The sequence below is a fragment of the Rhea pennata genome, chromosome 16, assembly GCF_028389875.1.
Source record: "Rhea pennata isolate bPtePen1 chromosome 16, bPtePen1.pri, whole genome shotgun sequence".
NCBI lineage: Eukaryota > Metazoa > Chordata > Aves > Rheiformes > Rheidae > Rhea > Rhea pennata.
Window position 1 is genome coordinate 17,376,676 of NC_084678.1, and position 26,381 is coordinate 17,403,056.

Sequence of the window (26,381 nt, forward strand, 5' to 3'; positions counted from 1 at the left end):
TGGCGGCCGGGGGCCGCGCACGGGCCGGGCCGGGCCGGGCCGGGCCGGTAACCGGACGAGCCGCCGCCGCCGCCCCGCTGCCATTTTGTGCGCGGCTCCCCCGCCGTATTTACCGCCGCTTCGCGCACGCCGTATCCGGGCTGCCTCCCCACCCCCCCCCCGCCCGACCCGCCAACCCCGCGGAGGGAACTACGCCCCCCACAAGGCCTTGCGGCGCGGGCCGCCGCCGCCGCGGCGCATGCGCGCTCCGCCACCCGCGGCGGGGCCCCGCGGCACGTCGCGCGCCAGCGGGGTGGCGGGGTTTCCGCTTCCGGCGCGCCTCGCTGTGGTCCCTGCGGCTGGCGGCCGAGCCTTGTGCCTCCGCCATATTGTCTGTGTGCGGCGGCGGGGAGGCGGCGAGCGCGGCGGCCGCGGCAGGTACCGGCGGGCCCGGCGCCCCCTCCCCGGGGCCCCGCGGTGGGGGCGGCGGGCGGAGGAGGCGGCCGGGGTGGCGCCGCCGCGTCTCCGGCGCCGCCTGCCCCCCCCTCACCCCTCCCCGCGGCGCGGGCTGTGGGGCCGCCGCGCAGGAGCTGGGCCCCGGCGAGGGGGACCGGGCCGAGGGGGGGGAACCGGACGGCGCCGCCGCCGCGGAGGGGGGCGGGGGCCCGGCCCGCAGGCTCCGTGGCGGAGCGGGCGGTCTGCCCGCCGGCCCCCAGCGAAGGGCAGGCCCCGGCGGCGGCGGCGCCGGCTGCCCCTTGCGCGGGGCCTGGCACCGGCGTGGCGCCGTTTGCCCCCGGCCGCGCGAGGAGGGCAGGGCCGGGCCCCGCGGGCGGGCAGCCTCCCCTCCCCCGCTCTCCCGGGCGCACGGTCGGGTGCTGTGGGGGCTGATTATCCAAAAATTGGGTTATTTACCCCCAAAGCCCTGCCCCTTCCCCCTAGGGACGAGGCAGGGGGTGTGCGGAGGGGACAGGGCAGGCCTATCTCTCCGGTGCTCTTTGCTCCCCTCCGGAGGGGAGGGGGCGTTCACGCCCTTCCACGCCAGTTCCCCTCTGGTGTGGTCATTTGCACTCCTGTAATTTCGTTCGTTGTGCCTTGGGGCAACAGCCTGTGTGGCTGTTGGTGAAATATGCTTTGTAAAAGAAAGGGCAGATAAGATTATGAAATGTGCTGCGTGTGGTTTGTCAGATTACTTTATTCTATTTTTACTCAGGTCTTTGGGTGCAACCAGTAAAGTTTGGATCATAAACACTCAATCACTGGTATATTTTCTACTGATGGTAGGGGTAGATCTATGTAGAGACTCATGAAGGCACATGCCTCTTTTCTGCAAGCTAAACTTATGGATCCTAAGTCTGTGTTAATTCAGTAGTGCAATGCTTTGCACCCAGGCAGAACCCCAGTAATTGCAAGAGAAGTCTGCAATGGTGCAAGTGTTTGCACTGTTCAAACCTGCCACCAAGTTAGGGTCTTGGAACGCTACTGTTTTGCTGACCACTGATGTGTTGCTGCTAAACTCAGTACTGTGTGCAGGTAACCCTGCTGTGTACTCCGGATGCACTTACTTGGCTTGTTCAAACTCCATCCTCAACGTGTTCCTTAAACTGCTTGGAAAAAGGAGCTTGTGACATGTTTGAGAGTGAGTGTTCTTTTGAGGTGACTGAAGGTAACATTACCCCTTTAGAGAGATCTTTTTCAAGGCTTCTTCATGGACATAGAGACTGTACTACTTCCCCTTGGGGCAGTTAACAGTTTAGTTTGTACTCAAAAGCCTCCCTCTTTTCATAAGCCATAAGGTGAAAATAATACTCACTGAGAATATTCAGACTCAAATGGAGTTGCTGTGCATGCCATACTGCCGATTGGCCTGTGTGTTGAATGTGACTCTAGCACAGATTCCAGGTGTAGCATAGGTAGATACACAGAAATTGCTTGTCCTATGCGCTGTTCATGTCAACATGATTTAGAAAATGGCAAAGCTAAGGGTGCTTGTGCTCGGAAAGGGGAGTCTGAGCTGAATGTAGATCGGGTTGGGTGGCAGAGTGGAGCATAGGGTGCTTGATCAGCGCCTTATCTTAATCCCCTTTTAAATTAGGGTGATGTGCCAGTGTGTATAGCAGGATGCTGTGCCTGGTTAAAATATACCAGCAGGAGCAGTGATATGTCATTCTGTGGCAACAAAAAACTATATATATACTTGGGAGGGTGGGATGGGAGACATGGAATAAAATGCTTCTCTCACTAATAGAAATGTAGCTATTCCAGTTTAAAGAGGCATCTGCATTCATCCCTGATAGGAGAAGGTCTGCCTATTTTTTTGTGGCTGGAAGTCCATTTTTTCTAACGCCTCCTTTCAAAGAAGATTTTGTTGTAAAGGTCTAGACTTTCTCATTATTAAAAAGGAAGTATAGATCTTTGGTAGACAGCAATTGTTCCCTTTCAGCTTGGCAATAGAGAGAGATTTACTTTTCTGTCCTGGAGTGAGGAGGATAACATCATCTTAGCCTTGGCTGTAGCAAAGGAAGAGAAACTAATGTAATTGAGTAGCCAGATAATGTACTGTGGTGGAGATAAACCATAGTAGGGGAGTATGAGGAAGTTTGGTTAGGGATTCTGGTACTGGAGGAGAAGGCAGATGTTTCCAAATGGTAGATTCAAAACAGGTTCTCTGGTTTTGGCAGGTCATACTGGTTAATAAATTGAGGAGAAATAGATTCTGTTGGGAATGTGGCTCTTTAGAAGAGGAGTAATAAAACTGCAAGTAGGTTTTTTGTAGCAAATCTGGAGAAAAATAGATCATGAGATATTTCATGAAATTAAGTAGAGTTAAGTTTTGTGAAGTGGCAGCTAATGGAACTCATTTAGGTGGAAAAAAAAGCTGGTGCAAAGTGAGGACAAAGAATGGTAACCTGTGAGAGGGGATTGCTGGTGAAAAAATTGATAAAATGTTATTCCCTGAAGGAGGGAGACAATTACTTTAGTATTTGAGATTTTGACCACTCTTTGAGTAGTGGAGATTAAGTAACTGGAAATGAAATGGGCTCATGGAAGGAATTTGGAGGAAGATAGGACACCAAAAAGTAATAACAGATTTGTGGAGTTGTAGAAAAGGGAATTCTATTTTAAATCTGATGAAAGGGTGATAACTCCTTCCAGTTTTATTAAAGGACAGCCTCTGTACCTTCCACTTGAATTCTTTTCCTGCATTTTCCCCTTCCAGAACTAAATTTCTCTTTCTGTCTTTCCATATGTTCTCTGAGGAATAAGGGAAAAGAAGGCTGAAGAAACAAATGGGTGACATTGAGATGGTATGATTAATTTCACGTCACATTTCTGAAGAGACAGAGGTTTATTTCTGGGTTACAAGGCCTATCGACTCCACTATTTGTCCATTACTGAATTGCTTGTGTTAACTTATCTGTTTCATGAAGTATTTGCGTGAGGTGGATGGCAGCCTAGATTTTATTGTGCTGTAATGATCTTGAGAGAATAAAACCCGTAGACGCCGAGGCCAGGAAGGACTGCTGTGACTTAGTCTGACTACAAACACTGTTTGGTTTTGATTGTGAGACAACTCTCAGATAATTTTTCTAAGCTTGGATATCTCGTTCCAGGGGCTTCCAAGAGCTGACTTATCCCGGAATTTACAGAACCTAATTGGAGAAAAAGTTATCCTTTGGATCTAGAAAAACTGCTTTGAAGAGGAGAATGCTGCTTTCTGAATTGTTAGTACTGTTTCTGAAAGCAGAATTTTTTTACAGCCTGTTTTTTGCACTCCTCTTAAGCTTACCGTCAAGACGTTAAACCTATCTGCCAGTATAAAAGATTGATAAGAAGTGGGGTTATTGATGGTGGTCACGGGATTAGTGATTCAAGGGTATCTTCTGTTGATCAGGTTTCAGCCACAGAGGAATAGCAAAACAAGCCTGACATGAATCTTACCTGTGTTTTTATTCATACTGTTCTGGACAGTCACATTCAAAGAAATGATTTTATTACCCATTTCATGCTGCTGCTTTTGGAAAATTGAACAGCAGTGGAGACCTAGAAGCTCTTTGCAGATTTAGGATGGTACCACCCCAGGCTCATATTGGAAAGGTTATGATTTCAGTAATTTTACTTACACCTCTCATAAACAGAAATAACTAAGATGAATTCTCTGTAAGTTATTTCCTTATTATGATTGACTTCTAATTTTTAAGGAATGTTACCATTTGCAGGGAGTTTTCTAAAGCAGACCATCCAGTTTCTAAATCTAATGGCTGTATTATATTATGGTAGTTTATTTAAGCTGAATGGCAAATAAAATGCATGCTATATGGAAGTGGCAAGTCATTTTGGGCTGAGGTAGAATTTGACTGGAGGCTGCCAATTGGATAGTCCTGACTTAGTGCTACAGCAGTCCTAGAAAAACTAAGATATTCTGTCCATCTCTGTGAAGTAGGCTTTTGCATACTACACCTTCAAGAATAACCAAAGGGTAAAATAACCTCTTTATTTATTAAGCTACTACTAAACGTAGAGAGTGTCCAGTGTGTCCAGTAATATTAACACAGAATTACATGCCAGAATTTGCTTTCACTGGATGGGAGAGGTCCTACCATGTTATGAATGAGTATTTCCTTAAGTCTTCCTGAATGTCAAGAGAAGTGAAATCATGTCTATTATGTTCTGACCAAAGTCTCCTAGTTAAAGCCTTTATAGAAGGCAGCTTCTCACAGAGTGCATCTTTACATACGTGTGTATGTGTTGTCAATTCTTGTTTATTTTTAGTGCCCTGAAAATGGATTAGTGTGGACACATACAACAAATTGATTACAATATGAAAAAGCAAGAGCTTCTGGAATATTCCTTTTTATTTTTTTCATGTCACAGATTACAAATTAAAAGTTACAGAGTTTCTGCTAGCTTCAGCATTTTAGAATGTATGGGTGTGTCTCAAAAGGCATATAAACTATACTCAAATCTGTGAATTAATGAAGCGCTCTGGCTTTACTTGGTGATTGCAAGGTATGAAGAATAATGCTGTGGAGATGGACAAACTTGTCTGTGTATGTAGTTGATAGTGGGGTGATTTTATTTGGAAGGCTGAGGGTGGATTCAGTATTTGTATCTCTGTTGAGTTATATAGAGTGATGAATGCTGCTAGTCATGAGTTTCAGTTAATCTCCAAAATACTGGTGTGAAATACAAAATCATAATAACACATTCCTCAGTCAATGCATTTGCCTTGCCTGCTATGTCCAGGGGAGCTGCCATATCTAGCAGTAGCTATTCAAACTGAGCACTTGGTATGTTGCATTAGAGACAGAATAATCAGTATTTAATAGATGATGATTTCTGGAACTTAAGAGCTGTTTTACTCCATCTGATTGTCAGAGCTCTTGTAGCTAAGTACATTGCTCATGTTTGTAACAATTAATTTTTAGATAATTATGTTACAACTTTTACTCTGTGGCTGTGGTTTGTAGTGCTTACCTCTTCCTAAGCCTTCCTGCTGCCATGGGAACTGAGAAGAGAATTTGCAATGTATTGTGTGCTTGATAGGAACAGCTGATCGCAAGGATTTCCTAAAGAAATCTGCTTTATACATGAGTTTATCCTTTGACTGTGGTTAACTTTTCCTACCTCTAGGAATTGCATGATCAGACTGTTTAAAAGCAACTAACTTTTACTAAAGGAAGATGATGAAGTTTATTTGTCTGAATTCTAGATAAATCACACTCCTTACATAAACCATAGGGGATCAAAACAGCTGAGAGATCGGTCTGTCAGTACTCTATGCTTGCTAATTAATGAGGAAAAGAACTGCATCATGTATCAGTAATTACAAAGGTAGAAAGTTCCAGAGGACACTGTCAGTTGACCTGATATTGGTTGTAAAGAGGCTGTGGTAATGCTAATATATTCCCCTTTTTGCGCTTGTAGGAAAAGTTAGCTGTTATTGCCAGGATCTTGGGACCTGACAAAATGTAGTAATCATCGTTTTGGTAATTGACTTAGACTTGGAAAAATACTGTCCAAAGCTTCAGTGTTACAAGCTTTGTGTTTTTAGGAATGCTCTTAGAAGAAAAAGAATCACTTCACATTGAAATCCTTACAAGTACTTTCATTCTGGCTTGGTCAAAGCCGTAGAGAGATGTCTTTCCTAAAAGATGTGTTCTGTGGTTGTTTCAGCCTTTCATGCGCTCCCTGTAGTATACAACATGGCTAAAGGCTACCTCACTAATAGCAAGAGAGTACCACTTGGCCTAAATTCTCATGAGAGAGGGAAGAGATGCTAACAGAAAAAACATTATGCATTGGTTTCTGTTTCAACACATGTATATTAACATGTTAGTTTGGCAATGTGTGACTACAGTAATAGCCATTTCTATTTGGTTGTATCATGAGATTTAACTGATATACAATAGCAGTATGTACTGTGTTCTGTGAGGGCTTGGAACCACAGAAGGAAAAGTTTCTGCAGAACTGGGAATGAATCAGAGCTTAGGCTTTGGTGTGAGTAAGTGGCACTGAACTTGCAGGTGCATGTGTGTCCTATAGTGTCATTGCTACTGGAACTATGGAGACCTCATCCAAAATAAGCCTGAGAATTTTTGTGTTAGGAAAAGTTTTCTCTTTGTTTTGTGTATAGTGAATTAGCTTAGCTCTTAAGATGTGGAAGAGAGTTCATGAGTTTTGGGGGACAAATAAGAAGAGAAGAGTTTTCACAGTTGACTAACTACTCTGTATAAAATCTCTTTGGAGAGGTAGGGGAATGAAGAACATTCCAGTCACTGGCAGCCTCTTGTTGCTGGAGTAAATTTGATCTGTTTTGGCTCAGGTATATGAGGATTTGCCAATACTGAAATTCTGCAAAGGACAGTTGTCCAACTAGGCTGAGATTCTGGAAACTCATGGAGGATCTATGTGAGCTTCACTGAAATTTAGTGATTGCGGTACTGTACAAAAATGAAGACCGACTGCAACTGTGAACTTTCGTTAGGTGGGTGATGTTGCTGTCTACATTTGTGAATTGGGAGATTTAAGTTTTGCCCAAGACTGTGGAGGTTAGCATCAAATACAGAGTTATAATAAAATGTTTCTTGTTCCGTCTTCTGACTTCTGTTAAGTTGTCGTGCTTGGTCCAGTGAGTGACTTCCTCATAGACAGAAACTGCAAGCAATTCAAGGGAGGAATTAGTGAAGCTGATGAAGGAAGAACCAGTATCAGTTTGAGGACATTGCTAGTGTAGAATTACTCTGAAATGTTTCTCCCAGTTTAATTAAACTTGTCAGCCATTTTCCCTAATGCACTGATCATGTTTTATTTTGAATTAAATCACAACTTTTCAGATTTCTTTTTTATGTTTGAGAAGGTTTCAGGTCCTTATACATTATCATTTATTATTTCTCCATAGTTGGCACAATCTAATGTATATGCACACAGTATATAATATATGTATATATGTCTATATATAATTTTGTGTGTGCAATGTAGTTAAAGCAGGTGAAAGAGAGAGAAAAGCTTGATTTCAAACCTACGCTTTTTTCAACTCAATTGGATTCTAACATCTGCTTTTTGTCTTGCTGTTGTCCCTTTCATAGGTAAATGGGCTTCAGGAAAGGCTGGAATATGTCCATTTTGTTAATCCAAGCTCATTTCTATTTCATCTATAGCATCATAGAATAATACAGATTGGAGGTCATCTGTTCCAAATTTGTATTGCTGCAGTTCCTGCACCACATAGCTGCACAAATCAAGTTTCTGTTGGGAAATAGAATATATTTTTTTTTACTAAGTTGATTACTGTTAGCTTTCTCCTTGAAGAGAAGATGACATCTTGTCTGGTCTATCTGGAAGTGATAAAGTGATGGAAATATTTTGTTGGTTTTTTGGGTGTAGCTTGGGTCAGTTCAGTGCTTATCATAGTCCTTTGGCAATGTTTTCTGCTAACTTAATCTAAATTCAAGTGGATCATCTCTAATGATCTTGTTTATATAGCACTGAACATAGTTCGCTGAGTTCGCTCCTGGTCTGTGCAGATGAACTTAGAACTATCTGACAATATATTGCTGCTGATGATGACAAAAGAGGAAGCTGTGCTGCTAGCAGTGATCCACAGAGATGTTAGTATCAAGCAATGTTCATATTCACAGATGTCTTATTTACACTCGATGGCTTATTTATACTCTGAGCTGTATGCAGGAAGGTCGTCATTTGGATACCGATTGCAAGATTTCTCAGGATACCAGTATTCTGGGAAGCTCTTGACTTCCAGCTCACAGGGTATCTGCATATGCATTGTGTCATACTGATGCAACTTTTTAGGTTTAAAGTTTTAAGTAACTGTATGCTTTAGAGATGCTCTAGGCTAGAACCATTGCTATTTAAAAGGAGGAGAAAAAAAATCTGATATCTCTCTTACTTTGGACTAAAAAAAATAAGAATTTTACTGGAGGCTAAATATGTGTTTTTCAGAACTAAATTGGGTAGTTTTCTTAGAGCTGTGTTTTATGCCATTTGCTGTAAATGAATACATTTGGAAGGATAAAGGACCATAGGAAATTCATACACTAATTGGGTGTTAGTACTGGAAGTAAGAATACGTTACAAGAACAAAGTCCTCTGTTTGAGGACTTGTTGTTGGAATTACAGTAGATTTTAAGGATGCTAAAATCTCTTTTAAAAGGAGGTTTCGTAACTGTCTTAAATTATGTTTTTAAATCAATTTCAATGTAAACATTGAGAGTCTTTTTACCATTTTGTTGAACTTAAAGCACAAGAAATCTGTTCCACCAAGCTGTTCAGACAACAGATTACTGTTAGAATAATTCAAACTTTTAAGAACTGGTTCTTTTTAATTAATAGAACCTCCTGATTAGAAAATTCCTGTATGATACCGGCACAATTATTTCTACCTCTTACTTGGGACTCTTAGGCACTCTGACAGGATAATTATCAGTGGTACATGGCAGTATTTTATGTGACTGTTCTCATTACTTTTTTCTACATAGGGGTTGTGTAGTGCTTCTGGTAAGGATGCAGTGTAAGTAATCAGCTAATTGTCAGCTTGGTAATACTTAAATGGCATTTTTAAATACTTAAATGACATATGCCTATGTGGGAAAACCAACCGCTGAAACTGTTCCATTGTACTCATTTGGTTAACTTCCATGAGAATGCTGTTTGATGTCTTCCCAAGAGGTAACCGTGAGTGCTAAAATAGCACAGCCAGAGTATTTTCTGTCCTTGCAATAGGCAAGCCTGAGTATTGAACATTTCATGTCAGATCTGTAACTGAAAGCTTTATCCTCCTCTGTATGTGATCATTGGCATGTTGCCTAAAAACTCAGGGTCATGTTTCCTAGCTAAGCACTTCTGTTTTACCAATTAGTTCTATCAGCCACTTAAAAAGAAATATAATTCCTTCAGAGGTGCACTGTGTTCTTCTGAGACTGGCATATTTTTCCTTTGCTCCAACAGTGGCCTGAAGTGTTGTAATATTTTGCAGTGACCGTAATGTTAGCTATAGGTAAGAGTAGACCAGTTGGTGGCACTTGAGCACCGGGTTCCTGTCCGCCATGCAGACTGCTACATGTAAGTGCAGGAAGAAGTCTGCTGCTATTAAATTACTGTAACTGCTCTGTAACCTGTGAACTGCCTTTTTGTTGTTACAAAACTGCAGGCTCAGTTTTGAGGATGGAGCATTTTGTTTATTGTCATATTTTTGTTGCCGGTTCTGTTGCTGCACTTTCTGTAGGAAAGTGTGTTCAATTTAATCAGAGAGCACAAATGATGGTGTAGGTGGCACTAGGTGATAGCAGTTAGGAACGTCATACTGGAATGCCACTGGAACATAGGAAATTCTGATTCAAGTCCCTGCCTCACGAGGGTAATGACATACTGGTACAGGTTGCCTGAGAAGTTATGGAGTCTTCATCCTTGGAGGTGTTCTAGACTAGACTAGGCACAACCCTGAGCAACCTGATCTAATTAGACCTGCTTGGCTAAATGACCTTCAGTGGTCCCTCCCAAATTATTCTATAATTCTATGATTTATGCATTAATAAATTACATACTCTGTTTAGATTCTGACCACAGTAATATACTCATCCTTTATAATAAATTGATGATGCTCATCTCATCTGAGTATAATAGATACTAACTGCTACTCATAGTGTAGCTTTTCCACCTCAAAACTGTGAGCTAAACTGACATTTGCATGTCCACATCTGTCTGCATTATTTTCTTCTATTTTATTTCTTCCTTTTATCAAAGAGCTTTGATCCATCACAAAATTATTCCTTTCTAGGGATAGCAAAAGTAAAATATGTACCAATTTTTCGGCATTTTTGAGTAGAGGGAGTGAAAAACTTGAAATATTTTTAACTTTCAGACAAAGTAATTTTGTATACATACATAACCTGATTTTAAGGCAAACATGAAGTTATCTGTGCAGTAGGACTTGCTCTTCATTTCCCATAAAGAACAGTAGATCACAGAATCACAAAATGGTTGAGGTTGGAAGGGACCTCTGGAGATCATCTAGCCCAACCCCTCTGCTCAAGCAGGGTCACCTACAGCCCGTTGCACAGGATCGCGTCTGGAGAAGGATACTCCACAGCCTCTCTAGGCAATCTGTGCCAGTGGTGTGTCACTCTCACAGTGAAGAAGCTTTTCATTATATTCAGACAAAACTTCCTGTGTTTCAGTTTGTGCCCATTGCCTCTTGCCCTATCACTTGGCACAACTAAAGAGTCTGGCCTCATCCTCTTGACACTGTCCCTTCAGATATTTGTCATGCCACCTAAACCATTTGAGGTCTTTGGTGACTGCTGCTGAAAACGTATTTTCTTAGAGGAATAACATTTTTGGGAATAGGGTTTTTTGTTTGTTTTTACTAATACTTTGTATTTTTCACTAGGCCTAGCACCTTATCCCTTATTATGTTAAGGCCTGAGTTACAGCTCTGTTGTGGTCTCTGCAAGAATGCTGTATGCCTTTTTGACCTTGAGGCTAAATTACTGCAATGGTATCTACCAAGAGCTGCATTCAAAAGCATTTATATGTCAGTAGGTCATAAAATAATCCACGTTACCAAGGTTCATACCACTGGAGAAGGCTTACTCCAGGCAACAAAGAGCTGTTGCTTGCTTGTACGTGGATGCAGAACCAGGTGCTGATCAAGTGCCAGGGCACTGTGGAGAACATCAGTCTCAGATCCTCTGTGTCCTCGCATTGCTTCATACTCCGTGATTGAGCTGTGTCTTTGTAATAGACTGAAATCCTGCAGAAGTCAGGAAGAAAGGAAGAAAATTTGGCTTTTAGAATTTTCTTCTGGTGTGACACAGCCTAGACTAACCACTGAGCAAATTTGTCAGTCTCTCTGATTAGTGGGTCTATTACTTTTTTCTGCAGTCTAGCAGCTGCCTGTTTTCTGTGAAGGGATAAGATTGGTTTAGGGAGTAAGTACATTATACTTATTTGGATGATAGCATTGCCCAAGGATAGAGTGGCTTTCTATAAACAGGATTGTATAGTCCTTACCATAGACTACACAACAAATGATACTCTTTCATGCTCCAAGACAGCTTCCTTCCTTGTGAGTTATTTTGAAAGCTGACAATGAGATTCTTGTAGCCTAAGTGTGTCATCTTTCACTCATGGTGACAGATTTGAGAGATGCAAAGATACTACTTTTATTTTAGGCAAATACTTCTAGTGTAAGATTGTAATACTTAATAACATGCTTGTCAGGAGAGAGTTTTTCTCTGCCTACTTACATCCTAATTAAAAAAATCAAACTTCCAGTCTGAGGATTTTAGCATGCTTTGTTGGTTCTAACAGTGACTGTCAGTGTGCTTCTGATGTGTAGCCCAGATTTATAAATGCTAGAAGGCTAAATGACATGTGCCAAGTCTCAACATTTGGGTTTTGATAGAGGATACGTGATTCTTGACTATATACTTTTATGCCACCTCCATCACCGCGATATTTATGTGCTTTCCAAAATGGTCAAGCAATATTAGTATGATTGCTTATAGGTATTTTTTTCCCTTCCTTGCCTCAGGGTATTGTAACCTATGCAATGTGTTTGTATTGGCAATGTCCAAAGCATGGCTTGAATTTGAACTGGAAGGCAATGAGGTTTGTGATGATTTAGATCCTGCTGGAATTTTCTGCAGCCTTGGACCAGGCCCTAAGAAAGCTGTGTTCTTCATAAATGGGCTTTACCTCTGCACCAAGGAGTTCATTTTTGCTGAGGAGCACAGTTGCATACCATGATTTTAAGCAACTTTTACAATATCTTAGGCCCAAATTCATTTGATGAGAAACCAATACAGGTTGTCATCATAGGGACTAGAAACTAGAGATATTCTGCATTATTTGTCTAGTTTCTACAGTAAGTTACTATTATCTTAAATATTTAGAAATTAAAATATTTGTCCTTGCCATACAATAACTTTCTTATGAGTTACTTTGACTAGTCACTGTAATGGCTAAGTTTAACAGCAGAGCTTAATAGAAGATTTGCTAAAATCAGATTTTAAGAAGAAGGAAGTGGAAGTGCTTATTAAATCTTTTGGACAAGCAGAAGATGAAGAAATGTTCTTAGCCAGTTGCAGCAGAATTTCTCTTTTTGCATTAAGATAAGGCATCATTGTCCAAAAAAGATGACACTATCTTTTGGACAGTCAGATTTAGTATCTTGAGTTTAGAAAGTTGTAATCAGACTTGTTTTCTTGTCCCTCTAGAACTTTTCTAGCTGCCTCAGTTTGTTTTGATTTCTTGCAAGTGTCTTCAAACAGTTTAAATCCCTGAAAGGTTTGTAGTGAGTAGCTTCTCTGCAGTCTTGCCACTGTCCTTTCTTTCTTGTGTAACTGCTGATTGGGGGTGTACTTTTCCGCATGGTAGTCCAATGTGTTTGGATGTAGCTTATCAATGTAAACACGCTGTGCCTTCTGGGGAAAAAGAACACTGTTGTCTACACTAGGACTTAATTGCATTGTCCAAACTGGTGCAGCATTTTTCTTCAGGTAAGACAATGCCAAGCTTTTAAAAATAACAGACCCACTGGCTGCCCATTTTGTAAATCTTGTTCACTGTGGATACAGGGTTATATTTACGTTATATCTACTGTGTGATGATATGATGGGCCAGAGCCATCCCAGCTTCTTTAGATAAGAGAGCTGCAATCTATACCTTGAGAAGCTTGCTTAGAACATTGAATGAACAGTTAGAAGTTCAGAAAGCTTGATGACTTGTGGCTCCTTCCCAAAATCGGTAGGGAGTAGTATAGGTTGAGGAGGCAGGTAGAACTTGGCTGTATAACATCTGGTCTTGGGTTGGATGGATGCCTTTGAGAGGTGAGCTGTGATGGATAGCTAATTTCTTCTTAATAGAAGAATTTTTCTTGAGTATTTAGTACTTGATTCTGACTTCCTGAGTCTTTGGGACAGATGAAAGAAGCAGAAGAATGCTTCTTGTCTCCCTGCAGCTTGAATTTTGATAAAAAGCAAGCATAGGAACAACAAGGAGTCAAAATAGGTGTTTTTAAAGCTGTTTTGTTCTTGTGTATTTCAGGTAGTGATGAAATCAGTCTGCTGAGATCCTTTTAAGAATTGCAAGTAAATCCTGAAGTTCTGTTTTAAATGAAAATTGATGGTTCTAGAAGTTGAAACTTTCAGAAAGTACTTGATTTAGACTGCGCAGATGAGCTTGTAAATATGTCAGCTCTTTTATGTAGCCTCATTTATTAATATGTTGCAAAAAGATGGTAGTAATGCAACCTTGAGTGGAATAGTTTGGGTTACAGGCGATGGTGTGAGAATTTTTTTCCTGGATGGAAGAGAGAGTATGTTAGATGGTTGTTGCTTTCAGTTCAGAGTTGAAAAGGAGGAGTCTCTCTGCAAATATAGAACGTGTTGCATTTCTTCCCTTTTGGAAAGTTATTTTTGCTACCTTTAGTTAGAAACAGCTTACTCAAAATTGGAAGGTGCATGTGGGCTGTTATTTCTGTTAGTTGAGCCAACTGCTCCTTTCCTCTGAAGGAAAGCAGACAAATAAGTTTGCAAGTTCTGATGAATGATCCCAGGCCTGTGGCTGGTCTCCAGCCTCTACTTCTCAACAGCTTTTAATGATTAACTTAAATATTTTTATATTATCTTGAGATTTTGACCTTTGGTTTATTTTGTTTCTGCAGTTTGAAGAATCTGAGGCCCATCTGAGGCCTTTATCCCGATTCCAACATTGGAATTCTGGTAGCCTCTGATTTCAGACGTCTCCTTTCCATCTGCCAACCTGTCTGATATGTCGGGACCCGTGCCGAGCAGGGCCAGAGTTTACACTGATGTAAACACACACAGACCCCGGGAGTACTGGGACTATGAGTCGCATGTTGTTGAGTGGGGGTAAGTCTGTAGACTGATTATGGATGTCCCTGCACTGGGATTGATCCTTGTAGGATCTAGCATAACAGTGCATGGAGATTTCAGGCACCTGTGCTATGTTAGGCTTTTTCATGCTCTTTGGCAGGTGTCTAGGATGCATGGCATGTATTAGGATCACAGCTTTTCTTAATTCCAGAAGCAGTACAATAATCTTTAGTGCATTTGAAAGTGTTTGTAGTCAAAATTTTAAATCCCCAGCAGGCAAGAACATTTTTAGCAGCTCCATTAGGAGTTTAGTTTGAAGAATTTTTGCCAAGTAGTTAGGAATCTTATCCTTTTGGAGGGAAGAAAATCTGTTCTAAAGAGTCAAAGCAGCTCTGGGTGCAGGGCTGAAAAGAGTTGAAAAGATGCCTGTCGTTGTTTCTGACTTGGATGAGTAAAGACACTAAGCAGACTTAAATAGGTACATGTTATTTTGTGACTTGTTGCTCAGCTCTTTGCAAGTGACTGGAAAAGACATGTATGCCTTTTTTGAAGGAAGGAGGTGTCTAAATTGAGCTTATGACTAAACCGTCCAAGAACCAGACAGCAGTGATGCCAGCTTAATAGCTCTGCATTCCTGCTTTTGCATAGCAGAGCCTGGACTATCCGAGTTCTGCCCTTAGCTTTGTTACAGTTCTTGGCTTCTGAATTTGTACTGTTTTCTGGGCATGAACATAAGTCTTGGGCCTAGTCTGTTTTTAAATGGAATAACGTTTAAGTTTTGGTCTCAACTTTATTTTTTTTTTTTAACAAGATTATATTAGGAAATATGTAGTTTACACACACACACACACACACACATACGTACACACACACACACATATAAATAAGACTGCTGGAAGGAATTGTGTTTTCTGATGCTGGAACATATAGTTGGGCTCATGTCATCTATTGTAGAAGAAACAAGTTCTGAATTGATTTGACTTAGTGTGACAAGAAGCTTGCTGTTTCACTCCTAATTCTTAATCCTCACTTTCAGGAGATTTAAGACACTAGTTAATCCAGCTTGTTTGGAAGGTGAGGCAGTGCTTTAGTATTAAAGAGCACTTTGTAAATTGTGGTGGAAATGACTGAGCTCTTTGGGACTCTCTAACTTTTTATCTCCACAGAAATCAAGATGACTACCAACTAGTTCGAAAATTAGGCCGAGGCAAATACAGTGAAGTATTTGAAGCCATCAACATTACAAATAATGAAAAAGTAGTTGTTAAAATTCTCAAGGTGAGCAGGGGATTGGGTAAAAGATGAAATTTGTTGTGGGGTGATCAGGAGGCTAGAAAGCGCAGTATTTGGCCTAAATTGTCTGACGTTCTAACGCTTAAATCCTAAAAGCCTGGCTATGGAGTGCCATTTGGTGAAAATGGCAGTCATTTTGAACCTACAAGTAGAATCCCTGTACCTCTAAGAAATTAGCCTTTATGTTAAAGAAGTCCTGATGTGCAACACATTTTCATTTGGAGCTAAAAACCACTTGAACAGCTGACTAGAAAATTCTCAGCTCCAAACTACCAGTGCTCTGGCATGCTTTCATCTGAATAGATGCCTGCAAGCAAGTGGGATCATTGTCCTTTAAAACCACTGATTGAATTTTAGGAATTTTTTATTAATAATTTTATTTTCTGCTCTGCAAATTCCATTGCAGATGTAATATCCTTCCAGAATAAGTAAGGGTCTCCTGGAAAATGGTTATTCCACTGCCTTGATTTGTGAAATACCTTCATTTAGTAGCTCTCAGATAGCTTGTGGACTTCCCATAGTTCTCGATTTACTGTGTGCCAGTTCTGATTATCAGATTCTGTTCAGACTGCTTTAAAAAACCCATGCCATCTTTCTAACCTTTTTTTTCACATGCAACTAATGTTTGTAGCTGTCATGGTTGTATCGTTAGAAAGCAGACTGCGGATGTTTGAGCCCTTACTTGAATGATGCATAGTCAGATAACCAGAAAATTTAGCTGTTTGAACTTACTTGCAAAAGCTCTGATGTATTTTACTAACTCGTAGTTACCTACCTTTGTCATCTAGATGTTGAGCTGTCTGTTAGCCTCACTTGCTTGAATGCTTTATCTTAAGACTTTGGATTTTTATTCTTCAGCCTGTAAAAAAGAAGAAAATCAAGCGTGAAATCAAGATCTTAGAGAATTTGCGAGGTGGTCCGAATATAATCACTCTTGCAGATATAGTAAAAGATCCTGTGGTGAGTATGAAAGGAACTTAAAGGGTACATTGGGGTTAAAGCTGAATTGCTGAGTTTGACTTTAGCTCTGATCTGTTGTATTGTTTTCCCCTGCTCTTAAACACTGTGTTTGAATCGCTTAATCAGATCAGCTCTTAATCTGATTAACTTCTTTCAAAGGGCCCTTCCCCCACAGATCACTTCAGCCTCTTACTCTGTAAGGGTGAGATACTACTCAATTTAGACATGTTGATTTGTTTTTACAAACAGTACTGTAATGGACTTTAGCTTTAGCTTTCCTTTCTCTATCTGAGGGGAATTCCAAAGGTGTCTGAGGTAGAGGAGCTTTTAGTAGTTTTAGGAGTAAAAACAATTTATTTCATTATCTTAAATTAAAAAAAAAAAAGATTATCTTAATTTAACATGGCTAAACACTTTTATCTCTGTTTTAGTCCCGGACACCTGCTTTGGTTTTCGAACACGTAAACAACACAGACTTTAAGGTACAGTATAATGTAACTTACAATGCTTTCCATTTGAAAGCTTTATCTAATGTGTTTTTCTGAGGAGGGACAAGTACTTAAGGAGCAGACAGATTATTTAATCATTTGCTTCTGACATAACAGCTATCTTTCAAGATGAATACGCTTGGGGCAGAAGTTTGTAATTAATCCCTCAGTACCATTTCGTCACAGAAGTCACAAGATGAGAATCCAGGTTCCAAGCTTTGGAGCAAATTCATTGCATCTAGTAGACCATCAGTGCCTGTCACAGATTTACTCAAGCTGAGTCTTTTTGAAACATTTCACTTCTATGTCTCATATATTAACTATTTACTCTGACCACTTTAAATGTGAATAACTGTTTTCATAGCTTTCAGTAGTTCTAGGAAAAGGGATTTAAATGGTTTTTTTTGTCCCCTTCCTGTTAACCTGCCTCAGGAGGGGAATGGCATAGTGCCATCTGGAATAGCTGCTTGATCTTGCAGAGCATCTTCCGTTTTTTTGAGAACCAGTCTGCAGGCATAACATATCATGCTTGTGGTGGGCGAGTGCAACCTGAGGGAGTTAGTGACGGAAACCAGAATATCTGAGCAGAGTTAGAAGTAAACTATGTATTTGATATGTAAGGGGAGAGGAACAGGCTGAACATGTGTAGGATGAGGGTAACTTGGGAAATTTTTACTGTTCACTCAAATGGAGTTTAGGAACCACATCAGCAGAAAACAGAGTTGAGTTGTTCTGGATTAGTAGGAGTATGATTTTTTTTTTCTTCTGTGTTGAAGTGATATGTTTATTTCCCGCAGCAATTATACCAGACATTAACAGATTATGATATTCGATTCTACATGTATGAGATTTTGAAGGTAAGTTAGTATTTTCTGTTTTATCAGTTTACTTCTAGAGTTTGCACCCAGCTAATTCTATAGAGATGGTTATCTTGTCACTAACTGGGGGGGGGGGGCGGAGGGGGAAGAGAAAGCCTATGGATGAGTGGGGTAGAAAGTAGACATCAAGTTAGCATCAATTGTTCAACCTTGTTGCCACAATAAATTCTTGCCCTTTTTGAGGATAGAGAAGCTCTCATATTTTAGCTGTTGCGTACACCGAGATAACTCCAGGTCCTAAATCACAGGTATATTGTAGCCTCTGAAAACAGAAAATTGTAAGCTGTTCCTGGATAGTTTTGTGCTTTAATGTAGTGTAAGTGTATTTATTCTTCTGAAACATACATTTCCCCTCAGGAACCTGGAGAAAGTGATCGGAAGTGATTAGTAACTCTGTTCTTAGGGACTCTGAAATTCCATTTTTATGAGGAAGCTCATGAGGTGAAGTCAGGTGCTTCTGTGTTGCTGGGACTTCCTTGTGAGAGGGCTCTAGAAGTATCTTCTGAAGTCCTTTAGTCTAGTCCAAGATAGAACTCTGGGTAGTAAAGTCTTGCCATCTGGTTAAACAGGGTATCTGCGGAAGTGCTTCTGAATACGGCTGAACTTGAAAAATGCTTGTGACTCCAATGTCCCTCTTTATGTATCCTACAGGCTCTAGATTACTGCCATAGCATGGGAATCATGCATAGAGATGTCAAACCTCACAACGTCATGATTGACCATGAGCACAGAAAGGTAATGTGGGGCACGCTGGAAGAGAGGCAGGACTCCTACCTTTCTTTTGGCAGACCAGGATTCCTTTTGCGTGCTCCTTTATTGTGATACTAATGGGCATCTTCAAGGGGGGTAGCACTTCCATTATGTGAACAAATTTAAAATGCAATTTTATAAGCTGCTTTTTGTAAGCTTTTACAGGTTATGTGTTTCAACAGGGTTGTTAAGGAGAGAGACTTTATTTAGACCAGATCATGATATGGGGGGAGGGAGGTGTTAGAAACAGGCTTTAAGAGATAAACTCCTTGGATCTGGATTAGAATGTTTCCCCTTAAAAGTTGAGTGATACAAATAGAGCTTCCTTGAAATCAGCAAGTCAGATAAATCCTTCTGGTGCTTCTGGGTAAAGTTGCACCTATAGGAGGTTGTGTCTGAGCTTTTAATGCTTTCATACAGAGTACTCTCTGCTTTTACTTTAAAATTCACTGGGACTAGGAGATGGAGTGCTGTCCATTAGACCTGTGAAAAGAACAGCTTTTAATTACAGAATCACATAATGGTTGAGGTTGGAAGGGACCTCTGGAGATTATCTAGTCCAACCCTCCTGCTCAAGCAGAAGTATGCTAGGAACCGATTTCTTTCTATTTTGCTATATTTTGAGAGAGAAAATGCATTTGTGAGCTTTTCTCTTGGTAAATATTAGAGAATCCTCACAAGAGAAATTCATTCAGAGCTTTTCAGATACCAAAGTCAGTCCTGAAAAAGCAACCAAACTTCTTCAGTTCTGGTACTTACAAAATATACTTTAATAGTTTTTATAGATCAAGGAGAGAATGAAGGAGCATGTGATTAAGATAAATACTCTAACAGAAATAGTCATCAAATTAACCGAAAATAAAAAACTTGTAAATGAAACTTTAAACTAAACTTGTCTGTAATGTGGCTTCAGCAAGTGGAGAATTGGAGTCTCTCTCGAGCCTTTCTTCTTTTTGCTTTCTACCATTTCTAGCTTAGACTAATAGACTGGGGTTTGGCTGAATTCTATCACCCTGGGCAAGAGTACAATGTCAGAGTGGCTTCCCGATATTTCAAAGGACCTGAGCTCCTTGTAGATTATCAGGTAAGAATTACCAGGGCTTGTCATTGGCTTTTATACAAAGTCTGTGCCATTTCAAGGTAATGAAACAAATTCAGGTATCTAGAGATCTGAAACTGAAGACAATCCATTCTAAAATGCAAAAAGCGTTGGCTGCAAAGCCGCTGAATTAAAGAAGCCGATAAGTTATCCCAGGGCCTAAGGAAGATACACAGAACTATCATGGATCTTGGAATGCAAATGTTGAGTATTTTTTAGCAAGGCTGATGTTATAGTAAGGTATGAAAATGCTTTGGGGAATAGCTAGTACTGTATGAGCTTCTAAAATAAGCTGTAAATGCATCTAGTAATCTGATGGCAATTTGCATTATTGAAATACTGTGGGCTGGAAATAGCAGAGTTACTGGTTGGTTACTTTCAGATTGTTTTGATTCTGCGTTAAGGCAGTTCCTCATCTGTCCTTGTTGTACTTGTCTTGATGCTTCCCTTCTCAAGCTAGGTTTTTCAGTGCTTCACAACATCCTGGTCTGTAGTGAAAACAAGAAGAGGCATTGGTCTTCAATGCCTCTATTGCAGAACGATGGAAATAGAATACCTGCTGTTTTGCGAATTGCCATATCCTAGCTTGAGTAACTGGAACACTGATCTGAACAGTGGTCTAGCAGTGAAGATACATAGCATGTTTCAGTCTGTTCCCAGTTAATATGGCCGTATTTGTATAATTGGGGGGGGGGGCTGTTAGTGTTGTGATTTTTTTCTGCTTAATTCATTAAAAGCTGAATTGTGCTTCTGGTTTTGTACAGATGTATGATTACAGTCTGGATATGTGGAGCTTGGGTTGCATGTTGGCTAGTATGATATTCCGAAAGGAGCCATTTTTCCATGGCCATGACAACTATGATCAGGTGAGAGCTGGTCATGCACAATCTCTGTTCATTTAGCACAATGAAGGTCTTCCCCTTACAGTTCTGTCAGAGGAGCTGAAGAATAATTTAAATATTTTTGTAATGGCTTCTTTGCTCAGTTTGAAGCCATGTTCCTTTTCTAAAGCATCTAAGCAATTAAATAGAAATACATTTATAGTGCTTTGTATTCATGAGCTCCTCAGTAGGTATTTGGAAAAGTTATAACAATAGTTACATTAAGGCTGGTGTGTTTTGGTACATAGATCCATAGATCCTGAGGTCATGTCATGTGAAAAGTCCCTGCTCTGCCAGTACTTGTCTTTTTGTTTTCTCTCTTGTCTTCCTCTGTATAGAAACTGTGAATTCAGTGCAGTTTTGTATAGATTCTGAAATCTTTGATATGTTGCCTTTAGGCCAGAATTCTTGGACCTGTAATCTGTGCTCTGTGTCTGAACTAATACTTTCAGATTGAGAGCACTGACCTTCTTTTCTCAAACCTTCATTCTGGAGCCCTGCAGGATGGCGCTTCACCCCTCACAAACAAGTTACAGAACTTCTGTTTTTCTTTTTTTTTTTTTTTTTATGGTTATTCTTACCTTCTTACCCTGTTGGTTTTGAGGGTTTTCTTACTATCAAAGGAATTATGTTGCAAGATTTTAAATTTTATGGAGGTTAGGGTATACAGCTCCTTCCAGGTTTCTCTGGGTTACAAAGTATGAAGTATAAGTGGAGGCATTTTTATAATGCCTGTGATTCTGCATGGCTGGAGGAGTAGGAGCCACAAGACAATGCTGTAGCTGCTGGTTCACAACACTACAACTAGGTTCAGGCTCCCAAGGGATCTTGATACTGCAGTATCTTCATGCTGGCTCCGGCATTGCCGTTCTCTCACAGTAGGGCTTATCTTTTTGTTTGTTCTCAGCTGGTGAGGATAGCCAAGGTACTGGGAACAGAAGATCTGTATGACTACATCGACAAATACAACATTGAACTGGATCCACGTTTCAATGACATCTTGGGCAGGTGAGCCAAGGTCCAGAGAAGCTCAAAAGCTTATGAGCCTTAGGTAGATGAGGACAGGTACTGCTTTGGCAACAGACCTTTAAGTAAAACAATACTTCTGCTTAAGGAAGAAAGCAGTGCTAGGATTCTTGATAACAGTTACTTTGCGGCTTCAGTCCCTTTTACCAGTGCTTTCTGTGGAAGGTCCTTTCTCTGCAGATTCACTTGAGGAAAGATTTTTAAATGCTCTGTTAGTGTTTTAGCAGAGAAACAAGTACCAATGTTTCTGAGAATTACACTACATAAAATCAGTTACTGCTTAAGATGGCATTTACATGAAGTTATCATTTCATGTGACATGTACAAAACTACCAAGACCTAATGTTGGGGGCATGAGAGAAGAGCAGAAGATGGGATTTTAGGCTTGTAAGTTCGTTCTGAACTTCAGTCCTTAGGCTTTTGTGAGCCAGGGCTGCTGTGCCGCCATGCGGTGGCACAGTGTACTGCTGCTTCATGGTCCGATACAGCTCAGCCCCTATTCTGCTGTACCATGCAGCAGCCTGTCTCAGAGGGACAAGAATCTGCTGCAGTCCTTGCTTTTTAAAAATGTGGCATTCATCATTGATGTCCCCAGCTCTGTCTCATCTGTGTGTTTTTTTTTTTCCTGCAGACACTCCCGTAAGCGATGGGAGCGCTTTGTTCACAGTGAGAACCAACATCTGGTAAGTCCAGAAGCTCTGGATTTCTTAGACAAGCTGTTGCGATATGATCACCAGTCACGACTCACAGCAAGAGAAGCCATGGAACACCCCTACTTCTGTAAGTATCAACTCTTACCATGATCTACTGTTTGAACAGTTCTTCCTCTGCCTCTGGCAAATCTCAGTTCCAGGAGTTTATGGAGATGGGAGCTAAGAAAAGCTACATAGTATGCCTTGTCTTTGCAAGTAATTGCATTGGAGCCGAGACTGCTTGTCTCTCTGGTAGATAAAGTAGGCCACTGCCACCTAAAGAAGCTCAAGTTGATATGCCAGTGTCAAGCCAGTGAGTCAGCACCAGGTTAAAGAAGCTTTAGTGTTAGACCCATGCTAATTTCAGCAGATGTTGAGGTACACTGACTCCTGTGTTTTGATAAAACCAGATAACTGATTTCTTGAGTGACCAACCATTTCAACTCATTTTGTTGCTAAATGTGCACCTTAGTGAATACTATCTTCAGTTCTTACGTTTGCAGGCATAATTGAAACTTTCACAGGCAAATGTGTTTAAATGTTTGCTGTCTTTTTCACAAATAAATAAGATTTGAGGTGTACGTTTTTAGGAACTGTTGTAACAATGCAAAATAATCATATTTGCTCAGTTATGTTGTCCTTTTCTTGGTGCTGAACTGATCTGTGCAGCCGGCAAACAGTATAGATCTATATTGTGCCTGTGGCAAGTGATCAAGTGAAATGTTTCACAAGTATGAGCATTTGTAAAGCTGAAAACTTTGAATGTGAGAGTTGGAGGAACAACTAAATTGTGTCCAAATAAAGAAACAAGTTGGGCTGAAGTCAGCATGGAGGGCAAAATTCACAATTCCCTCTTCTGCCACAGTAGGCTTGTGAAGTGGGAAGGGGTTGTTTCTGTTCAGATGGTAGTATTATTTACATGTAGCTGAAAATAAAGAGGTATCAATTAAAATAGGAACATCTTACGGAAGACATCAATTGTCATTGGAATACATTGCAACTCAGAAGCAGCTGTGGGATGCATATAATGTTACTGTAATTTGTGAAAATCTTGCTGCTTGCTACGCAAACCCACTTTACGGTTTACGGCTGCTTTGCATAGAAAGGAGAAGGTCAGCTTCACCTTCATTTCCTTCAGCTTTTACTCTCAAGCAGTACTCCTGAGCTAGAAAGCACGTACTTTGAGCCATTTTTGAATTATCACATTCTCGGTCCCACCAACTTCAGTGGGAAGTATCCAAGAAAGGAAGTTGTGTTCCAGTAGATGAACGTTGGTATTCATTCTAATGTCAGCAGCTTGCCAGGACTAGATGTGCACAGAGGTGGGCAGTGTGCTTCACGTGCTGTCTTCAACGCAGCACCTAAAGCTAGTGTGTTCTTCCTAGATCCCATCGTGAAAGACCAGGCTCGGATGGGCTCATCCAACATGCCAGGTGGCAGCACTCCTGTCAGCAGTGCCAGCATGATGTCAGGTTAGTTCTGCCATTGACTTGGTGCATGGCATTTGAAAGTATTTATAATAGTTGTGTGGATGTGAGGATCCAAGAGAGTGAATTCTACAGGTGGGGTGTTAGGTCATCTCCTGGGGTGGAAGGAGAGCTACAAAGAAGGGGGTGAGAGAGAGTGATAAATAAGGCCTCTCTGCAGCTTGACCTGCTTTTCTAGTCTTTAAAGAAAAGTGATTTGCAATGGATGTTTTGGGAGCAGTTTGAAGGACAGTGATCCCGTCATATATGGCCACATCCTGCCCTTAGGAGACACTTGTATGTATTCAACTCTGAGCTCTCTTCTGAATCTTTAGAGAACGGTAAAATAGCTTAATCTCAGCTTATTTTGGAAGCTGTGGAAATAAAATGCCACTAAACTGGACTGCAGAGAAAACTGTTAATTTAAGTTGAGCTGTCATTGATAGGGATGCACTGGCTTCCCTCTTAACTCTTCTTTAATTGTTTTTGTTTCAGGGATCTCTTCAGTGCCAACACCTTCACCCCTTGGACCCCTAGCAGGCTCACCCGTCATTTCTGCCACCACCACTCTGGGGATGCCAGTTCCAGCTGCTGCAGGAGCTCAGCAGTAGTGATGGGTTTTGTCTCCTGCTGCCTGAGCTGAGTCAGGTGGGGAAGGAAGAGGTTTCCCCTCCACCTCTCCTCAGGACGCAGCTCGTGCCTGGCAGGGGAAGGGAGGGGATGGAACGCTTTGGAGGCACCGTGTCTGAACTGTTGCTTGTGGATTTATAGTAGTTCAGTCATTATATACAAAATTATTATAGGCTGATTTTTCTTTTTTTACTTGAACTTTTCGTAACTCAGGGGATTCCCTGAAAATACCTACAGATGGAATATTTCTCGGACAGTTTCCCCCCCGTCCCCCCCCCAAAAAAAGTACTCTTCATTTAAGAACAAAGATGAATCAACAGCATTTCCAAGCTATTGCATCCTGCTGGAAATATCTTCTCTTCATGTTCCCACCATTACTCCTCCACCAGCCTGCACCTTGGGGGATTGTGCTGTTCTCCAGAGACCACCAAACCAAGTTTTCATGAGGCAGGGGAGCGGGATTCTTAAAGTGCCAGTCACTTTAACCCCATATCCTGCATATGACTCAGCTAGGGTACACTGAGGAGACAATTCCAGTATGGAGAGGTGGTATAAACTTAAAAGAAGTGCAGATAATGTCTAAAACCCTATTTTGATTGAATCATGTCTCCTTAGGAGCCAACCAGAATGCCAACTCACTCCCTTGCATGTAATTTTAGTCTTAACACATAAAGTTACTGATCCAATTGAAGTCCTTGCCATTTCCTGATAAAGGTGCTCCTCTAGAGTAAGCCATACTCTAATTAGTACCTTTTTCATGGAGGGTTCTTCCTGCCATTGCTTGGCTTGGATCTCTGGAATTAGTTTGTTATTGGGTATATTGTTTTTAAATTGTTCATATAGGTTTCAAGCTGGTGGCTACTTAAAGCTGGAAAAATCAGACTGCGCCAAGTCAGATATTACATCTTCACCCACCATCCTCTCCCTCACGTGCCATGTGGTGAGAATACCAGTTACCTCACAGTCTTGTAAATATGCACTGAGAGGAAGGAGTGAGCAGACTTTAACTTAAACTGAAATGGTAGATCAGTAATTGTGGACAAATATCATCATTGACAACAAAAACACCCTTGTTACAGCCCTGCTACCCCTTGCTGTGTATATATACTTTTGTCCTTCATATGTGAAAGATCCAGTGTTGGAATTCTTTGGTGTAAATAAACATTTGGTTTTATTTATCGAGGTTAGATTTAAGTTCCCTGTGTAGAGGTCTCACTGGGTTGGTGTTGCACACTTTTACACAGAAGTGGCCAACAGCCCTGCACGTCCTGGGGAGGCCACTTCCCTATTCACCTGCACCTTGTATGATCTGTTGTAGTCAGCAGTGCAGAAAAGCCTTATAGAAACATCACAAGCCAAAGTATCTCCTGGGATATGGATCTTTTGCCATAAAAACAAAACCCACCCTCCTTTTCTGTCTCAGCCCTGATGGGGTTTGGGCTATTGAAACAGTTCTTGAAACAGTGTGCATTGCTGCTCATTGAAGTCAAATGAGTTACGCTTGTCAGGTGCTCTACTAAAGAGGCTTTTAGCACAATGGCACCCATCACCCCTCAGCGATCACCATCCCTGATGCCACTCCCGCAGTGGCTTGTTCTGAGTATTGAATATTCTCCCAGATCCTGCAACAAGTCCTGCAGCCTTGGCATCCTGCTCCTGCTTGTCTTATGAGCATCCATCACTTGTTTGTTCTTCCTGGCGGGGTTATAACCATGTATTTTCTTGTTACTTTGATTAATTATGCAAGGTAGGAGAGACTGTAGGGGCTGGATTAAACCAACTGAAGACAAATGGGGCATGAGAACATGAAGCATGCCCCCCCTTCTGGGAGGATCACTGGCGTGGGAGACAAGGTTTTCAATGTACACCAGGGTAGCTTTCT

General features: G+C 41.2%; 1 protein-coding gene across 3 annotated transcripts; it reads left to right on the plus strand.

Annotated features, from left to right (window-relative positions):
* Positions 1-310: 310 nt before the first annotated feature.
* CSNK2A1 (casein kinase 2 alpha 1) lies at positions 311-25,681 on the plus strand. Of its 3 annotated transcripts, none has more exons than XM_062589252.1 (13): positions 311-417; positions 14,165-14,372; positions 15,503-15,614; positions 16,488-16,589; positions 17,021-17,071; positions 17,875-17,934; positions 18,607-18,690; positions 19,679-19,789; positions 20,569-20,670; positions 21,593-21,693; positions 22,343-22,491; positions 23,789-23,875; positions 24,365-25,681. In XM_062589252.1, exons 2-13 carry the CDS (start codon positions 14,272-14,274, stop codon positions 24,478-24,480), a joined length of 1,176 nt encoding a protein of 391 aa, XP_062445236.1. In that variant the 5' UTR covers positions 311-417; positions 14,165-14,271; the 3' UTR covers positions 24,481-25,681. The 3 variants fall into 3 exon arrangements, with proteins under 3 accessions (XP_062445236.1, XP_062445238.1, XP_062445237.1); XM_062589253.1 differs by lacking the exon at positions 311-417 and adding an exon at positions 3,682-3,701; XM_062589254.1 differs by lacking the exon at positions 14,165-14,372 and having other exon boundaries at positions 322-417.
* Positions 25,682-26,381: the final 700 nt, after the last annotated feature.